The sequence below is a fragment of the Schistocerca cancellata genome, chromosome 4 (assembly GCF_023864275.1).
Source record: "Schistocerca cancellata isolate TAMUIC-IGC-003103 chromosome 4, iqSchCanc2.1, whole genome shotgun sequence".
NCBI classification, from domain to species: domain Eukaryota; kingdom Metazoa; phylum Arthropoda; class Insecta; order Orthoptera; family Acrididae; genus Schistocerca; species Schistocerca cancellata.
The window spans coordinates 857,585,749-857,604,292 of record NC_064629.1 but is presented as its reverse complement, the minus strand read 5'-3'; the positions used below and the strand labels follow the sequence as shown (position 1 = coordinate 857,604,292).

The following is an 18,544-nucleotide window of genomic DNA, read 5'->3' as shown; positions in this document are numbered from 1 at the left end:
AAAAGAAAACACTACACGGCAAGCACCCGTATCATCTAACACAGCCACACATAGATCAAGACGCATCCAACACATGGCTAAGAAACGGCAATATATACAGTGAGACGGAAGGATTCATGATTGCAATACAGGATCAAACAATAAACACCAGATATTACAGCAAGCATATTATTAAAGATCCCAATACCACAGCAGATAAATGCAGACTTTGCAAACAACAAATAGAAACAGTAGATCACATCACAAGCGGATGTACAATACTAGCAAATACAGAATACCCCAGAAGACATGACAATGTAGCAAAAATAATACATCAACAACTTGCCATAAAACATAAACTAATAAAACAACACGTTCCCACATACAAGTACACACCACAAAATGTACTGGAGATTGATGAGTACAAATTATACTGGAACAGAACGATTATAACAGATAAAACAACACCACATAACAAACCTGACATCATACTCACCAATAAAAAGAAGAAATTAACACAACTAATTGAAATATCCATACCCAACACAACAAATATACAGAAGAAAACAGGAGAAAAAATTGAAAAATACATCCAACTGGCTGAGGAAGTCAAGGACATGTGGCATCAAGATAAAGTCGACATTATCCCAATTATACTATCAACTACAGGAGTCATACCTCACAATATCCACCAGTACATCAATGCAATACAGCTACATCCAAACATATATATACAACTACAAAAATCTGTAATTATTGATACATGTTCAATTACCCGAAAGTTCCTAAATGCAATATAACATATACCATACAGTTACAAGGAAGTCACGCTTGATCGAGGTCCGCGTCACGTTCCATTTTTAACCAGACTTAAGTCTGAGAAAAAAAAGTCAATAATAATAATAACAATAACAATAATAATAATAATAATAATAATAATAATATAAATATGAATAAGTAATGAAACAATTAAAGAAACTACTTTTGCAATTAAAAAACTACACATACTACCAAATCTATTATTATAACAACTTCAGTTCTTGTCTGTCATATTCCACAATATAATCCATTGTTCCCTGATTCATAGGCATGCCTTGCTAGTTCCTTGGGCACTGTGGATGGTGTTGTGGTTGCATCTGCCTCTTCCATTATTTGAAGGTTCCCTGGTTGCAGGGGATGATCCCCTGTTCCGAGGGAACATTGTTGTTGCCGGTAAGGAGAGCAGCCACATGCCATCCCATGCCACCCTGTTTGTAGATGGCGAGACACAGCCCAGAGCTGTTTATCTCTCTGCTGGTGTTACGGTGACCGAGCGTGCAGAATTGGTAGTTCTTCTGAGCCAACTGTTGACCTCAGCTGCTTTCACGGCATTGCTTCACGATTTCTGTCACAACCTCTCATAGCACTGAGGACAGGGCTTGATTGATATGGTAATGAACTACCCAAGCCTTTCTTGAAATAGCATGACCGGTGTTGTCCAAGATTTGCCATTCTGTCTCACAATGCAGTATTCCCTTGACATCGAGTCATCTGTGTTGACTGAGTTGCTGCCGATCAGTGTCAGCAACATTGATGTACAGTGGACACCCCTGGAGAGTATGTTCTGGCATACCGTCTTCACCACAGGCTCACTTGGAGGTCTGCCTTCTACCAATTTAATACCAGTAGGAGGGGTAGGGCCCATTTATTTATTTATTTATTTACTTATTCATTAATTCATTAATTCATTCAGTGTTTACAAAGGCATTCATCACATTATGTATTATCTGAAATATTCTGATAGCTCTATACTGAGTTATAATATTACGTACTTACAGGGTGTTTCAAAAATGACCGGTATATTTGAAACAGCAATAAAAACTAAACGAGCAGCGATAGAAATACACCGTTTGTTGCAATATGCTTGGGACAACAGTACATTTTCAGGCGGACAAACTTTCGAAATTACAGTAGTTACAATTTTCAACAACAGATGGCGCTGCAAGTGATGTGAAAGATATAGAAGACAACGCAGTCTGTGGGTGCGCCATTCTGTACGTCGTCTTTCTGCTGTAAGCGTGTGCTGTTCATAACGTGCAAGTGTGCTGTAGACAACATGGTTTATTCCTTAGAACAGAGGATTTTTCTGGTGTTGGAATTTCACCGCCTAGAACACAGTGTTGTTGCAACAAGACGAAGTTTTCAACGGAGGTTTAATATAACCAAAGGACAGAAAAGCGATACAATAAAGGATCTGTTTGAAAAATTTCAACGGACTGGGAACGTGACGGATGAACGTGCTGGAAAGGTAGGGCGACCGCGTACGGCAACCACAGAGGGCAACGCGCAGCTAGTGCAGCAGGTGATCCAACAGCGGCCTCGGGTTTCCGTTCGCCGTGTTGCAGCTGCGGTCCAAATGACGCCAATGTCCACGTATCGTCTCATGCGCCAGAGTTTACACCTCTATCCATACAAAATTCAAACGCGGCAACCCCTCAGCGCTGCTACCATTGCTGCACGAGAGACATTCGCTAACGATATAGTGCACAGGATTGATGACGGCGATATGCATGTGGGCAGCATTTGGTTTACTGACGAAGCTTATTTTTACCTGGACGGCTTCGTCAATAAACAGAACTGGCGCATATGGGGAACCGAAAAGTCCCATGTTGCAGTCCCATCATCCCTGCATCCTCAAAAAGTACTGGTCTGGGCCGCCATTTCTTCCAAAGGAATCATTGGCCCATTTTTCAGATCCGAAACGATTACTGCATCACGCTATCTGGACATTCTTCGTGAATTTGTGGCGGTACAATCTGCCTTAGACGACACTGCGAACACCTCGTGGTTTATGCAAGATGGTGCCCGGCCACATCGCACGGCCGACGTCTTTAATTTCCTGAATGAATATTTCGATGATCGTTTGATTGCTTTGGGCTATCCGAAACATACAGGAGGCGGCGTGGATTGGCCTCCCTATTCGCCAGACATGAACCCCTGTTACTTCTTTTTGTGGGGACACTTGAAAGACCAGGTGTACCGCCAGAATCCAGAAACAATTGAACAGCTGAAGCAGTACATCTCATCTACATGTGAAGCCATTCCGCCAGACACGTTGTCAAAGGTTTTGGGTAATTTCATTCAGAGACTACGCCATATTATTGCTACGCATGGTGGATATGTGGAAAATATCGTACTATAGAGTTTCCCAGACCGCAGTGCCATCTGTTGTTGAAAATTGTAACTACTGTAATTTCTTAAGTTTGTCTGCCTGAAAATGTACTGTTGCCCCAAGCATATTGCAACAAACGGTGTATTTCTATCGCTGCTCGTTTAGTTTTTATTACTGTTTCAAATATACCGGTCATTTTTGAAACACCCTGTATTTTTGTATAATGCACACAGCCCTTGTGAGGCAAACTGAGGAGCTACTTGATTGAGAAGTAGCAGCTCCGGTCTGGTAAACTGACATACGGCAGGGAGAGTGGTGTGCTGACCGCATGCCCCTCTATATCCGCATCCAGTGATGCCTGTGGGCTGAGGATGACATGGGGGCTGGTCGATACCATTGGGCCTTCCTAAGCCTGTTCGGATGGAGTTTAGTTTTAGTTTATGTTCGTGTAATACTATACAATATTTCAGATATTATTGAGTCCCTCTGTGGCTGAATCGAAGAGTCTCTCTAGGTCCTTCAGATCACCCTCATAATCATGCATGTCACACATAAGTAATTTGTCCATTGATTGGATTTCCCCACAATCATGTTTAGGACTGTCAGGTAGGAAATTCAAAGTTGTCCACAATTTGCTTGGGAGTTGGAATCCATTGATCTTCTTATTGGTGTTGTCCTCCAAGTATCAGTTCTTATGTCCACTTACAGCTCATAGTTGATTCCAAGCTGTCTTCGAGTCAACTTCAGATAGCAAGTCAAACTGATTTTCTAACTGAATTTCAGAGGTTTTGTCAATTGTTTCCCTTTTTCGCCCTTTGCTTGCTACCTTTTCCCAGTGCCCAGAGTCCTTTTCCTCCCTTAGTTTACATAATACCAAATTCGCGATTTCTAATTCAGTCTTAAGGGCACAAATCTTTGCCTCTTGTTCCACGATTTTTATGTCCTTTCTACATAGTCTACATTGCCATGGAAGAGCCTCATTATCTACCCTCGTTTCCTATCCGCTGCACTCACCCCAATGAAACCACAACATATTGTCTATACAGAACATCCCCTCTTTCAAATTTCTACGGCAACCACCAGCTTGTCACACATGGTTTGATAGTAAAACGTAACACAAAAGTAGAAAATAACTTCAACAACACAATAGTTTTGTAACCTGTACTAATACATACCTAAACACTAATGTAAACAAACCTATAAACTTGTTTGAGAAACTTTCAATGAAACCACTCAAATTCTGGATGAGAGACATGAATTAATTTAACTTTGAAGTGCTAAGTCTAGTCAAAAACAAATATCTTCGCTCGTACAAAATTTATGCCTAAGTATGTAAACAAACTTGCGACTGCCGGCCACATTGAGATGTAGTTGAATGTAGGTTGAAGCAGAATACTAGCTTAAAGAAAAAAGACAGGTCGGGATCAAACCAGAACAGGAAAAGAAAAATTCTGCTTATAGGTAGCAGTCATGGGAGGGGTGTGGGCCAACAGCTTCAGGAGAAATTAGGGACAGAGTATCAGGTCACAAGTTTTATGCAACCAAGTGCTAGCCTTAGCCAGGTGACAGAAAACTTAGGTCAGCTATGCAAGGACTTTGAGAAGGAAGATCAGGTAATTATAGTTGGGGGAGCAGGAAACAGCCTGGCTATGAATTCAAGATACAGTATTAGGAGTGACCAGGATAAAATAGGAGCAGAAACTGAGCACATGAATGTGGGGTTTGTGGAGGTCTTTCAGCGCCATGATCAGCCCTGGATAAACACTGCTGTAAGGCTTGTTAACACTGAGCTGAACGGGATGCTCCAGACACTGACAAAGTCTCACATGAGTGTTGTTCCAGTTGATGCTATTGATAGGTGGGGTTACACTACACATGGCCTGCACCTTAATAGAAAGGGGAAAGATGAGTTAGCTTCTCTATTAGCAGATACTGTAAGGGGGGCCACAGTCACACAAGGGGTGATCCCTGTGGTTATTGGGACCAGGCAGACAGTTTTTTTTAGGTTAAAGCCAAATTCCAGACAGACAACAACTGAGAACAATAGAAGAAAAGAAAGTTCATGCACAGCAAATAGGGATAAGGCTAAGGGTGGTATCAGCTTACTTCACCAATATATCAGGGGAACAAAAAATAAAGTAGATGAGCTGATAATGTGTTTAGATTATCTCAAAATTAAGAATGAGATTGATATACTTTGTCAGTCTGAGCACCATGTAACTGTGGGGATGGAAAGTGTCAGTATAAATGGGTATAATTTAGCATCTTACACTTGTAGATCTAGTATGAATATCAAAGGAGTTGCCATTTTCATAAAACAAGGGTATAAATTCAGAACTGTTAAAGTAAGCAAATTTAGTGTAGATCAGCACTTTGAGGTTTGTGCATGTGAACTTCAGCTAGATAATGTTGTGTTGATATTAGCAACAGTGTACAGGTCTCCTCTAGGAGATTGGGAGCTATTCATAAAAAAGTTTGACTCCCTATTATGCTGTCCGCCGCTCGTGGTCTCGCGGTAGCGTTCTCGCTTCCCGAGCACGGGGTCCCGGGTTCGATTCCCGGCGGGGTCAGGGATTTTCACCTGCCTCGAGATGACTGGGTGTTTGTGTTGTCCTCATCATTTCATCATCATCCAGGAAAGTGGCAAAATTGGACTGAGGAAAGATTGGATAATTGTACGGGCGCTGATAACCACGCAGTTGAGCGCCCCACAAACCAAACATCATCATCATCTCCCTATTATGCTGTCTGTCAGACAGAAAGAAGAAGTTATTAATCTGTGATGACTTCAGTGTTAACTTTCTAAGCAATTCTGATAGGAAAAGTGAACTAGAAGTGTTGTTAACAACATATAACTTAGAATCAGTGATCAATTTCCCTACACGTATAGCTCAGGACAATAGTACTCTAATAGATAATGTATTTGTACAGCAAGAGGATGTAGAACAAACACATGCTTTCCCTGTGGCAAATGGATTATCTGACCATGATGCACAACTGATTTAACTTACAAAACCTAACGGGGTGTACACTTCAGAAACCATTACCGGATTTACTCGAATCTAAGCCGCACTTTTTTTCCAGTTTTTGTAATCCATAAAACTGCCTGCAGCTTGGAATCGAGTGCAAAGTAAGCAGAAGTTCTGAAAAATGTTGGTAGGTGCCGCCACAACTAACTTCTGCCATCGAATATATGTAGCGCTACACAGGCATGCTTTGCAGGTAGAAAGAAAAATACTGGCGCCAAAACCTCCGCGTCAGTAGATAAATTAAAAGGAAAGCTGGAAGAATGTAAACATTATGCCATGTATTCTTTCATCTTTGCTGCTATCTCATTTAAATCCTGTCTGCCTAATAAACTACGAAACTAGAGTCAGACAGCAGCAAATGCGGAAGAATATACATATCATGTCATGTTTATAATCGTATTATTCTTATGCTGAATAGTGATACAGTCAGAAATGAGGCACGACAACTGACTAGATTTTTAAATCTAAGATGACTCTAATTTCTGTGCAGAATGTAATGTACTAAAGAGTCATCTGCAAAGTTTTCAAATGGAGAAAATTTTTCGCTAAACTCTCGTTCAGAACATCTTCTATCATACGCAGCCTGTTATTTGGTTCTTGTTGATCATTATCAGAGAAAGCAGCAGTGTAACAACAAATAACAGTCTCTTGCCATTGTTTCGCTTATGAGACAATTCCTCTCTTTTTTTTTTATTGTAAGCGGCAGTAGTGTGCACAAAAGCAAGCCATGCTGTGAGCGGCGACAGGTCGTAAACATTCATTATCAGAATGCGACAAACAATGCATGACACAGTAAAATAATGCATTTTCAGCTTAGAGTGACGTGACCTATAACAAAGAGAACGGCACAGATCAAAGCAAAATAAGCTATCGATTCAAACCAGACAAGGCACGTGAAAAAGGAAGGGTACCAGTATAACTACGGATGGAGCACCTAGCACATACCAATGGCTACTTGGTAAAGCTTAACTGTTAAGCTTACGACTCGAACCAAACTACTGTAGCTGTATCTTCATCCATTCGACCTCAGTTGTGTTTCATGTTACACTGGACCAACTTTGTTTCGATTTGTAGGGGCGGTCTAAAACTTCTCTCTCCTTAAATTTCGAGTCTCAAACTTCAGGAGCAGCCCAGATTCGGGAAATTTTTTTCCCTTGATTTCGAGTCTCATTATTCAGGTGCGGCTTAGATTCGAGTGCGGCTTAGATTCGAGTAAATACAGTAAGTGAAAGTGTTGAGGTCACTCATCCCGTTATCTATACAGCACTTCAGAGAAAGCTTAAGAAATGTTAATTGGGGAGATGTATATAATGAACAAAATAAAATGATAAATGCAGCATATTTCTTGATAAATTTATATCCCTTTTAGAACATTGTTTTCCAAAGAAAATTACTAAATGTAATACCACAAACTTTTCAAAGAAACCTTGGATTACTACAGGTATTAAAGTGTCTTCGGAAAGAAAAAGAAAACTGGATGAGACAGCAAGAACTAGTAAAGATCCAGAAGTAGTTTTACACTATAAAAATTATTGTAACATACTGAGAAAAGTTGTAAGGAAATCAAGAAATATGTATGTTAGAGAAGAAATTAACAACTCCAGCAATGAAATCAAATCAATATGGAATGTTGTTAGAAGGGAGACAGGAAAAGTAACCACTGGGGTAGGTAGTGATACTGTTAAAGAGAATGAGAACATTTTAACCAACAGTACACAGGTAGCGAATGTATTTAACAATCACTTCTTAAGTGTAGGAGAAAAAAATTGGTGAGAATAGTTCAAAAGAAAAAGCCAGGCAGTACATGGAAGAGTCAGTTTTGAAAACTTTTAGTCAGATTAAGTTTCATATAACAATCTCTTGTGAAATAAGTAAAATTATTAAATCTTTGAGAAATAAATGTTCTGTTGGAGTAGATGACATCTCTAACAAGTTATTCAAACAATGTGGAGCAATTACAGCTGATGTTTTGAGTCACATATGTAATGCATCACTGACTCAGGGTATTTTCCAGACAGGTTAAAATATGCCATTGTCAGGCCTCTCTACAAAAAGGGAGAAACCACAGATGTCAATAATTACCTGCCAGTATCCTTGCTTACAGCATTCTCAAAAATCTTTGAGAAAGTAATGCACTCAAGAGTGGTTAGCCATCTCAACAGTAATGGGATATGTAGTAAATCACAGTTCAGATTTCAAAAATGCTGTTCCACTGAGACAGCAATATATAATTTCAGTGTCCACATAATAGAGTCTTTAAATAGTAAAATGTCACGAATAGGAATTTTCTGTGACTTGTCCAAAGCGTTTGATTGTTCGAACCATGACATTATGTTACAGAAATTGCAATTTTGTGGTATAAATGGAATAGCATATGAGTGGTTTAAGTCATACATATAGAACAGGACACACAAATTTTCCTTATATGGGTCAACAGATTTACATAAGTTTGCCACTTCATCTGACTGGGGTGAAATTACATTAGGTGTTCCACAGGGTTCACTCATGGGTCCCCTTCTGTTCTTGATATGTGTGAACGACCTCCCTTCCTATCTTAAACAGGAAGCCGAACTGATACTGTTTGCTGACTATACAAGCATCATTATTAATCCAGTAAGAGAAAGTCCAATTGAAAATGATACAAATAAGATCTTTGGAAAAGTCATTAATTGGTTCTCTGCACATGGGCTTGCTCTAAACTTTGAAAAAACACAGTACATCCAATTTTCTGCTGGAAAAAGTACAGTTCCTTCAATAAATATAACACATCAACAGAAGTCAGTAGCCAGGGTAGAGCATACTAAGTTTCTGGGTGTACAAATAGATGAGAATCTTAATTGGAAAATTCATATTTTGGATCTCCGAAAGTGACTAGGTTCAGCAACTTTTGCAATCGGAATAATTGCCAATTTTGAGGATGTAGAAATTAGTAAGCTAACATACTTTGCATACTTCCACTCTCTGATGTCATACGGAATAATATTCTGGGGCAACTCAACACTTAGGCAAAAGGTATTCACTGCTCAAAAGAAAGTGGTTAGAATAATGTGTGGGATTCATAGTTGCACATCTTGTAGGCATATGTTTAAAAGGTTAGGAGTTCTTACAACTGCTTCTCATTACATTTACTCAGTAATGAAATTTGTTCTCAACAACATGGACCAGTTTAAAGTCAACAGCGACATTCATGATTACAATACCAGAAAAAAGAAAGACTTACACTATCCTTTACTTAACCTATCTTTGGCACAGAAAGGGGTACAATATGCTGCTATAAAACTTTTTGATAAATTACCAGATGGAATAAAATGTTTGACTGACAGCAGTAATAGTTTCAAAAACAAATTGAAATCATACCTCCTTGACAACTCCTTCTATACCATAAATGAATTATTGAATATGAGTAAATAAATCTGGAGATATAATATATGCATTTTATGCCATTTCAGGGAATGGGATAGATAATAGAAATATTTAGGTATAACTCTATAATGTAAAAGAAAGGGAAAAAAAACTTGTTTCCTCTGCGCATTTCTTGTGCATTTGACACGTTATACATTATAACGGTTTTTCCGTGCTATTGATCAATGGAACACGTAACTAACTAACCAAACCCTGCAGGTCTTTGCTGATTTTCCATAAAAGTGACCAGGATTTAAGTCTGTTTCTAGGGCTACATCTTGGTGTATAGGGAGTTCTGTGTAGTCTAGGATTTTTCTCTCTCATGTTGTTTCTAACTGGGATCAGCTAATTTTGGGGGCTCTTTGCTTGCTAGGATGGGGAGCCAGACGTTTATTGTTTAATTTTGTTGTGAATGGAAAATTCAGGCTTGCTGTGTATTTATAATATGATTCACAAAAAGTGATTGTGGTAAGCTCTAATGTAGTATAACATTGTACATGCAGTCCTTGCAGCAATCTTGGTGTTAATGGACTTTTTGTTGTTCCAGCAAATTTCCATCTCCGAAATGGGGCTGTAATGTGGCGTCTTAATTGGAGAGCTGACTTAACTGCTCGCGGTTTAAATAATTCCTATGGAATGATGGTTAATTACAGGTATTGTGTTCTTTTAGAGCTCTTGTTGTGTGTTTAATATGACAGTATCACAAGAATAGTGTTAGTGCACTTATTACATATCAGTAGTGGGAGGTTGGCTTATTACCTTTCACATGGAAATATTTTTGATATATTGTAAACCGACATAGATTGACTTATGTTCTATGTCTTGCATGATTATCGATTCCAGAGTGCGTGAATTTCTGTGAAATTTATTAACTAACATAAGCAAAAATGCCAGTCTCATAACAAAATGCAGAGTACCATAAAAATCAATGGAATATGTGGAAAAACTCCAGTTCACACTGTGTCCAGAGCTGGATAGGTAGATGGGGATGAATATAAAACTTATAGTAACATGAACTTGTAGATTAAAACTGAAGAAACTGCAAAAAGGTGGGAATTTAAGGAGATGGGACCTGGATAAACTGAAAGAACCAGAGGTTGTACAGAGTTTCAGGGAGAGCATAAGGGAACGATTGACAGGAGTGGGGGAAAGAAATACAGTAGAAGAAGAATGGGTAGCTTTGAGGAATGAAATAGTGAAGGCAGCAGAGGATCAAGTAGGTAAAAAGACGAGGGCTAGTAGAAGTCCTTGGGTAACAGAAGAGATATTGAATTTAATTGATGAAAGGAGAAAATACAAAAATGCAGTAAGTGAAGCAGACAAAAAGGAATACAAACGTCTCAAAAATGAGATCGACGGAAAGTGCAAAATGGCTAAGCAGGGATGGCTAGAGGACAAATGTAAGGATGTAGAGGCTTATCTCACGAGGGGTAAGATAGATACTGCCTACAGGAAAATTAGAGAGACCTTTGGAGAAAAGAGAACCACTTGCATGAATATCAAGAGCTCAGATGGAAACCCAGTTCTGAGCAAAGAAGGGAAAGCAGAAAGGTGGAAGGAGTATGTAGAGGGTATATACAGGGGCGATGTTCTTGAGGACAATATTATGGAAATGGAAGAGGATGTAGATGAAGATGAGATGGGAGATATGATACTGCGTGAAGAGTTTGACAGAGCACTGAAAGATCTAAGTCAAAACAAGGCCCCGGGAGTAGACAACATTCCATTTGAACTACTGGCAGCCTTGGGAGAGCCATTCCTGACAAAACTCTACCATCTGGTGAGCAAGATGTATGAGACAGGCGGAATTCCCTCAGACTTCAAGAAGAATATAATAATTCCAATCCCAAAGAAAGCAGGTGTTGACAGATGTGAAAATTACCGAACTATCAGTTTAATAAGTCACAGCTGCAAAATACTAACGTGAAATCTTTACAGACAAATGGAAAAACTGGTAGAAGGCGACCTCGGGGAAGATCAGTTTGGATTCCGTAGAAATGTTGGAACACGTGAGGCAATACTGACCCTACGACTTATCTTAGAAGAAAGATTAAGGAAAGGCAAACCTACATTTCTAGCATTTGTAGACTTAGAGAAAGCTTTTGACAATGTTGACTGGAATACTCTCTTTCAAATTCTGAAGGTGGCAGGGGTAAAATACAGGGAGCGAAAGGCTATTTACAATTTGTATAGAAACCAAATGGCAGTTATAAGAGTTGAGGGGCATGAAAGGGAAGCAGTGGTTGGGAAGGGAGTGAGACAGGGGTGTAGCCTCTCCCCGATGCTATTCAATCTGATATTGATCAAGCAGTAAAGGAAACAAAAGAAAAGTTCGGGGTAGGTATTAAAATCCATCGAGAAGAAATAAAAACTTTGAGGTTCACTGATGACTTTGTAATTCTGTCAGAGACAGCAAAGGACTTGGAAGAGCAGTTGAACGGAATGGATAGTGTCTTGAAAGGATAATATAAGATGAACACTAACAAAAGCAAAATGAGGGTAATGGAATGTAGTCGAATTAAGTTGGGTGATGCCGAGGGAATTAGATTATGAAATGAGACACTTAAAGTAGTAAAGGAGTAGGACACTTAAAGTAGTAAAGTAGTAAAGGAGTAAAGTAGTAAAGGGAATTAGATTTTGAAATGAGACACTTAAAGTAGGAAAGGAGGGGAGCAAAATGACTGATGATGATCGAAGTAGAGAGGATATAAAATGTAGACTGGCAATGGCGAGGAAAGTGTTTCTGAAGAAGAGAAATTTGTTAACATCGAGTATTGATTTAAGTGTCAGGAAGTCGTTTCTGAAAGTATTTGTATGGAGTGTAGCCATGTATGGAAGTGAAACATGGTCGATAAATAGTTTGGACAAGAAGAGAATAGAAGCTTTCGAAATGTGGTGGTACAGAAGAATGCTGAAGATTAGATGGGTAGATCACATAACTAATGAGGAGGTCTTGAATAGAATTGGGGAGAAGAGGAGTTTGTGGCACAACTTGACTAGAAGAAGGGATAGGTTGGTAGGACGTGTTCGGAGACATCTAGGGATCACCAATTTAGTACTGGAGGGCAGCGTGGAGGGTAAAAATCGTAGAGGGAGACCAAGAGATGAATACACTATGCAGATTCAGAAGGATGTAGGCTGCAGTAGGTACTGGAGATGAAGAAGCTTGCACAGGGTAGAGTAGCATGGAGAGCCGCATCAAACCAGTCTCAGGACTGAAGACCACAACAACAACAACATGAACTTAATCTACACTGTAGTACAATTAAAACAAATGTCTTATCACCTCACATGCACGTAATCTAACTCCAGCTCCAAGCACAGTTTGTGCTGATAAGAGAATGTCAGCTGTGTAATGCTTCGTGAACAGTTGTGGTGTATAGGTCCATTTTGTTTTCCGTTCCGCTCATGATACAGGATTATTATGATGGGCTTTCAGTTAGTAAAAGCAACACTTTCTTTTTATGAAAGTAGTTTGATTTTTTTTCAGGATTCCAATAAACCATATTATTCACAACTGTTTTGGCTACAAAACCCTATTTTTCAACATAATCTCTGTTGAGTGCAACGGCCTTATTCATGCATGGTACCACTATACTGGTCAGCATCAGAACCAGAGTCTTTCTGCATCAGTGACCTCCTCCTGATCCACATACTGCTTTCCACGGAGTTCATTTTTTATTGGGCCAAACAAATGGAAGTCGGAAGGTATGAGACCGTGGCTGTAGGATGGATGACGGAGAACAGTCCAGTGAGGTTTTGTGAGCTCCTCTTGGGTGCACAGAATTGTGTGAGTTCCTGCATTGTCAAGGAGAAGGAGAAGTCCGTTTGCATTTTTGTGGCGATGAATATGCTGAAGTTGTTTCTTCAATTTCCTGATGGTAGCACGGTACACTTCAGAGTTGATCTCTGCACCACGAGGGAGGACATCAAATGGAATAACTCTTTCAGAGTCACAAACCATCGGCATGACTATGCCAGCTGAGGGTACGGCTTTGAACTTTTTCTTCTGAGGAGAGGTGGTGCGGTGCCACTCCATGGACTGCAATTTTGTTTACGGATCGAAGCAATGAACCCATGTTTCATCACCTTTGAAGATTTTTGACAAAAAATTGTCACAGTCAGCCTCATAATGTGTAAGCAATTGTTGCTCTTATGGTCTTCTGTTAGGCAGTGAGAAACACAGTGGGCACACATGTTGAGTATCCCAACTGGCGGATGATAGTGTCAGCACTACCAACAGAGATGTGGAGTTGTGTAGTGGAGTGTTGGATTGTGATCCATCAGTCAGCTCGAATGAGAGTGTCTGCACATTCTGACATTGCGGGGCTCTACTGTGCGCAGCTAGTGAGCAAGCTGGAGGATGGACAGGTTTGTGCGACCTTGTTGTGATGATGACAGGTGCCTCACACAATGATACACTATGCTTTTGTTCACTGATAGGTCTCTGTAGTCATTTTGCATGTGACTATGAATATCTGTAATGCTCTGCTTTTCTGCCAAATGAAACTTAGTGAAAACTTTCTGCTTGGAATACACCTCCATTATGACACTGTTTTGAAGGCTGTGTATACCACTGCCACCTATTGGAACTTCATGTAACTGTAGGGGCTGAAGTGGGAATATTGCGTGATATCCACTTTTTTTTTCAACTGAAATTGGCCTAGAAAAAGTTGTGTTGCATTACTTACTGATGCTCCTCATACGGTACAACCTCTTTGTGTGTGCCCATCATGGATGAGAACTAGGATGCATGCAAATACCATCTTCACCAATAAAGTGCACTCATATTTCAATGTTGTATGACAGGACAGATACAAATCTGTCCTCCCTTTAACTTTTTCATAGGAGCAATAATAGTTCCTGGGGCAGAACTGGAACTGGTAGTGGTGAATGGGTGGGGGGTGGGGTGGAGGGGGGGTGGGGGGGGGGGGGAGGGAAGAATGGAAGAATGGTGAGTATTCCCATCAGTGTCACCAGTGGCTCAGAGCTGGCAGTAATCATAATCTGGGTCTCAGGGACAATAGGTGGTGGCGAAGAGGGCTTTGGAGTTCGTGCCTCTGCAGTCACCATGGCTGGTGCTTCCTCTGTTGCACAAAGTGGTTCATCCTCCAGCAGTTATGTGCTTATCATTGCAAGTGATAGTCTCAGCATAACAGTCTCACTGTGGAGGCGGAAGAAGTACTTAAGATTTGCCAGGGGCTGAGATGAGGAATTTTACTTGTCCTTGTATTATATGTTACTGAGAGGCCGCACTGTAGGCTAGGGTCGGCTGTGGTTCACAGTCTATCACAGTTACTTGGGTCCTGCCATGGTTTTATCAGGGTGTCTCATTCTTTAAGTTTCATGGCCAAAACTAGTTTCAGTGCCACACAGGTTTCTCCTGTTTGGCTACAACCCTGTGACCTGTGATGATCCCTTTGGTCCACCATAGTTTACAGCCAAATTTGTGAGTCCTGGCCAGTGTGCATATATAGTATTACAGATGTATTCATGGTACCTGTGCTCCCAGAGACAGGAGCACCAAGTTGAAGATCATCCGTTGTTTGCAACCATGTAAACTCACTGCCAGTCTGCTACTATTTACTGTGGTGACATGCTAGTAAGCATGGAAGCATGTCAGAGTGCCCTCAGGAATTTTTGTTCCATGTAATTCATCTGGGACTTAAAAGTTTGTGCTAGATGCTGTGCCTCATAATTGGGCACTGTATAGAAAGAAGAGGCAGTGAGATTTATTAATTAATTGCTTTGAAAAAAAGGAGTGGAGTGTGCCATAGATGTATTTTGGACCATTATCTTAAAGTTTTCTTAGGTGACTGTCTATGGCTGTTAAACATAAAAAAAAGCATATTTGCACCATCAGCTGTACAATTGTATTTCTATTCTCTACTCATTTCATCTACAACAACCATCCTCACAGGAGAAAAACAGTATACATAAATGACAAAAATGTATTTTTGATTCATTGATGTGTACTATTTGTTTTCCATGAAGATAGTTGTAGCTGAAACTGGTAGAGAATAAATATACACTCCTGGAAATAGAAATAAGAACACCGTGAATTCATTGTCCCAGGAAGGGGAAACTTTGTTGACACATTCCTGGGGTCAGATACATCACATGATCACACTGACAGAACCACAGGCACATAGACACAGGCAACATAGCATGCACAATGTCGGCACTAGTACAGTGTATATCCACCTTTCGCAGCAATGCAGGCTGCTATTCTCCCATGGAGACGATCGTAGAGATGCTGGATGTAGTCCTGTGGAACGGCTTGCCATGCCATTTCCACCTGGCGCCTCAGTTGGACCAGCGTTCGTGCTGGACGTGCAGACCGCGTGAGACGACGCTTCATCCAGTCCCAAACATGCTCAATGGGGGACAGATCCGGAGATCTTGCTGGCCAGGGTAGTTGACTTACACCTTCTAGAGCACGTTGGGTGGCACGGGATACATGCGGACGTGCATTGTCCTGTTGGAACAGCAAGTTCCCTTGCCGGTCTAGGAATGGTAGAACGATGGGTTCGATGACGGTTTGGATGTACCGTGCACTATTCAGTGTCCCCTCAACGATCACCAGTGGTGTACGGCCAGTGTAAGAGATTGCTCCCCACACCATGATGCCAGGTGTTGGCCCTGTGTGCCTCGGTCGTATGCAGTCCTGATTGTGGCGCTCACCTGCACGGCGCCAAACACGCATACGACCATCATTGGCACCAAGGCAGAAGCGACTCTCATCGCTGAAGACGACACGTCTCCATTCGTCCCTCCATTCACGCCTGTCGCGACACCACTGGAGGTGGGCTGCACGATGTTGGGGCGTGAGCGGAAGACGGCCTAACGGTGTGCGGGACCGTAGCCCAGCTTCATGGAGACGGTTGCGAATGGCCCTCGCCGATACCCCAGGAGCAACAGTGTCCCTAATTTGCTGGGAAGTGGCGGTGCGGTCCCCTACGGCACTGCGTAGGATCCTACGGTCTTGGCGTGCATCAGTGCCTCGCTGCGGTCCGGTCTCAGGTTGACGGGCACGTGCACCTTCCGCCGACCACTGGCGACAACATCGATGTACTGTGGAGACCTCACGCCCCACGTGTTGAGCAATTCGGCGGTACGTCCACCCGGCCTCCCGCATGCCCACTATACGCCCTCGCTCAAAGTCCGTCAACTGCACACACGGTTCACGTCCACGCTGTCGCGGCATGCTACCAGTGTTAAAGACTGCGATGGAGCTCCGTATGCCATGGCAAACTGGCTGACACTGACGGCGGCGGTGCACAAATGCTGCGCAGCTAGCGCCATTCGACGGCCAACACCGCGGTTCCTGGTGTGTCCGCTGTGCCGTGCGTGTGATCATTGCTTGTACAGCCCTCTCGCAGTGTCCGGAGCAAATATGGTGGGTCTGACACACCGGTGTCAATGTGTTCTTTTTTCCATTTCCAGGAGTGTACAATGGTACAGTTGATGGCACAAATATGCTTTTTTCATTATCTTATTATATAGTGAGTAGTGCTCCCTTTATTAGCGAATATAGTTTCCATTGCCCAGATTGTAGATTAGGTCATCATTGGTGATATCTGGGCAACATAAAAAAAAAAAAACCATTTGAAAGAGCACCCCAAATAATAACCACATAACCTCTGAAATTGGTGTACAAAATCAATCTTTACCCATTCCCCTTGGTCAGGCTGTTGTGGCTCGCATGCCTGCCCAATTGCAACTTGGCAAGCAGGGTCACAGGGCAGGCAGGGATGGGCAAATAGCGGATGTGAGGGCAGTCTTGCAGCTGGGCCATAGTGTATATGGGTGTGCTCTACTGGTCAAGCCCAAGCAGACAGCTGTGGTGAGGCAGGTTGCATATGCGTAGAGTTCGTGGAATCAGGCCATCTGGAAAGTTGCCTATACCACCTACACCTGCCTGCGAGCAAGATGAAGGATAGTTGCAAGTGCTCATGCCTAACGTTGCAGCATTGGGACAGCCTTTCATAGATGATAAGGATTAGGCCAAAGGGGAAATTGCCACTTTAAGCTGATTGGTCTGTACATAAGATTAGCAGGGCTGGACAGCATGTTTGATAATAGCAGGCCAATGCCTTCATTCTATACATTAGTCTGTGTGCCTGATGGAGTAGTTGGAAAATGTGATGACAAAGCTTGGATGGGATTATCTTTATGCACACAGACTTTTGTGATCAGTGTAAATACCCCATGGCTAATATTTAGTCTGAGGTACAATGAAATGTAGTGTCAGTTACATAGTTTTGTGGAGGTTCTTTGGCTAACTGTGAGAGGTATACTGAGGTACTTTCCATAGAGACAGGTCCTGATCAATTAATTTAGTAATTTCCCATGACATTACTGAGAATTAGTTCAGTGTGTCATGATGTCTTCACCTAACAGCAGACAAAGTGCTTCCTTCCTGTGAAAGTGATGCTTGAAACCTGTTGATAGACATGATAGGGATTTGTCATTGGTGTGTTTAGTGGTAGGCTGGTGTTCACATAGCTACAATTGCCTGAAAGCAAGACCCACTGTTGCAGTCGTTTATTGGATAGGTTCATCTATGTGTCAAAAAGTGAAATTAATATCTTGTGGTCCATAGTAAACTAAAATGTAGTGTAGTCCCTTGAGGAAGAAACATGAAACTAATTAATACCCTTAATGCCATATACTGTGAATGTAATTCATTTGTGACATTGGTAATGTTGCGGACATGTATATGATATGTTGCCAAGTGGTAATTGGTGGGGCGATGGCTTGCATCTTGTGTGACAGCATGGCTCATATACTCTGTTGTGATGTATTTTGTGAGGTATTGATAACAAAAACTAAATGGCAGGTGTAATTGCAACATGGGCCATGGCTAGGAGTAGATATCAGTGCTTCTATAATTGTTGAGAAACTGCTTGATAAACAGTAAACAACTGAAATTTTACTCCATCCCTCACCCTCCCCCATTTTATGAATCTGGGTGAGTGTG

The 18,544-nt window shown here is 41.4% G+C and overlaps 1 protein-coding gene across 3 annotated transcripts in view; it reads left to right on the top strand.

Annotated features, from left to right (window-relative positions):
- Window positions 1–18,544, top strand: part of LOC126184983 (malonyl-CoA decarboxylase, mitochondrial-like) — a 92,992-nt gene that overhangs the window by 61,097 nt on the left and 13,351 nt on the right. For all 3 annotated transcript variants that reach the window (XM_049927687.1, XM_049927686.1, XM_049927685.1), the window contains one exon: window positions 10,109–10,214. In XM_049927687.1, the coding sequence (XP_049783644.1) occupies window positions 10,109–10,214 (106 nt within the window). The remainder of the gene's footprint in view (window positions 1–10,108; window positions 10,215–18,544) is intronic.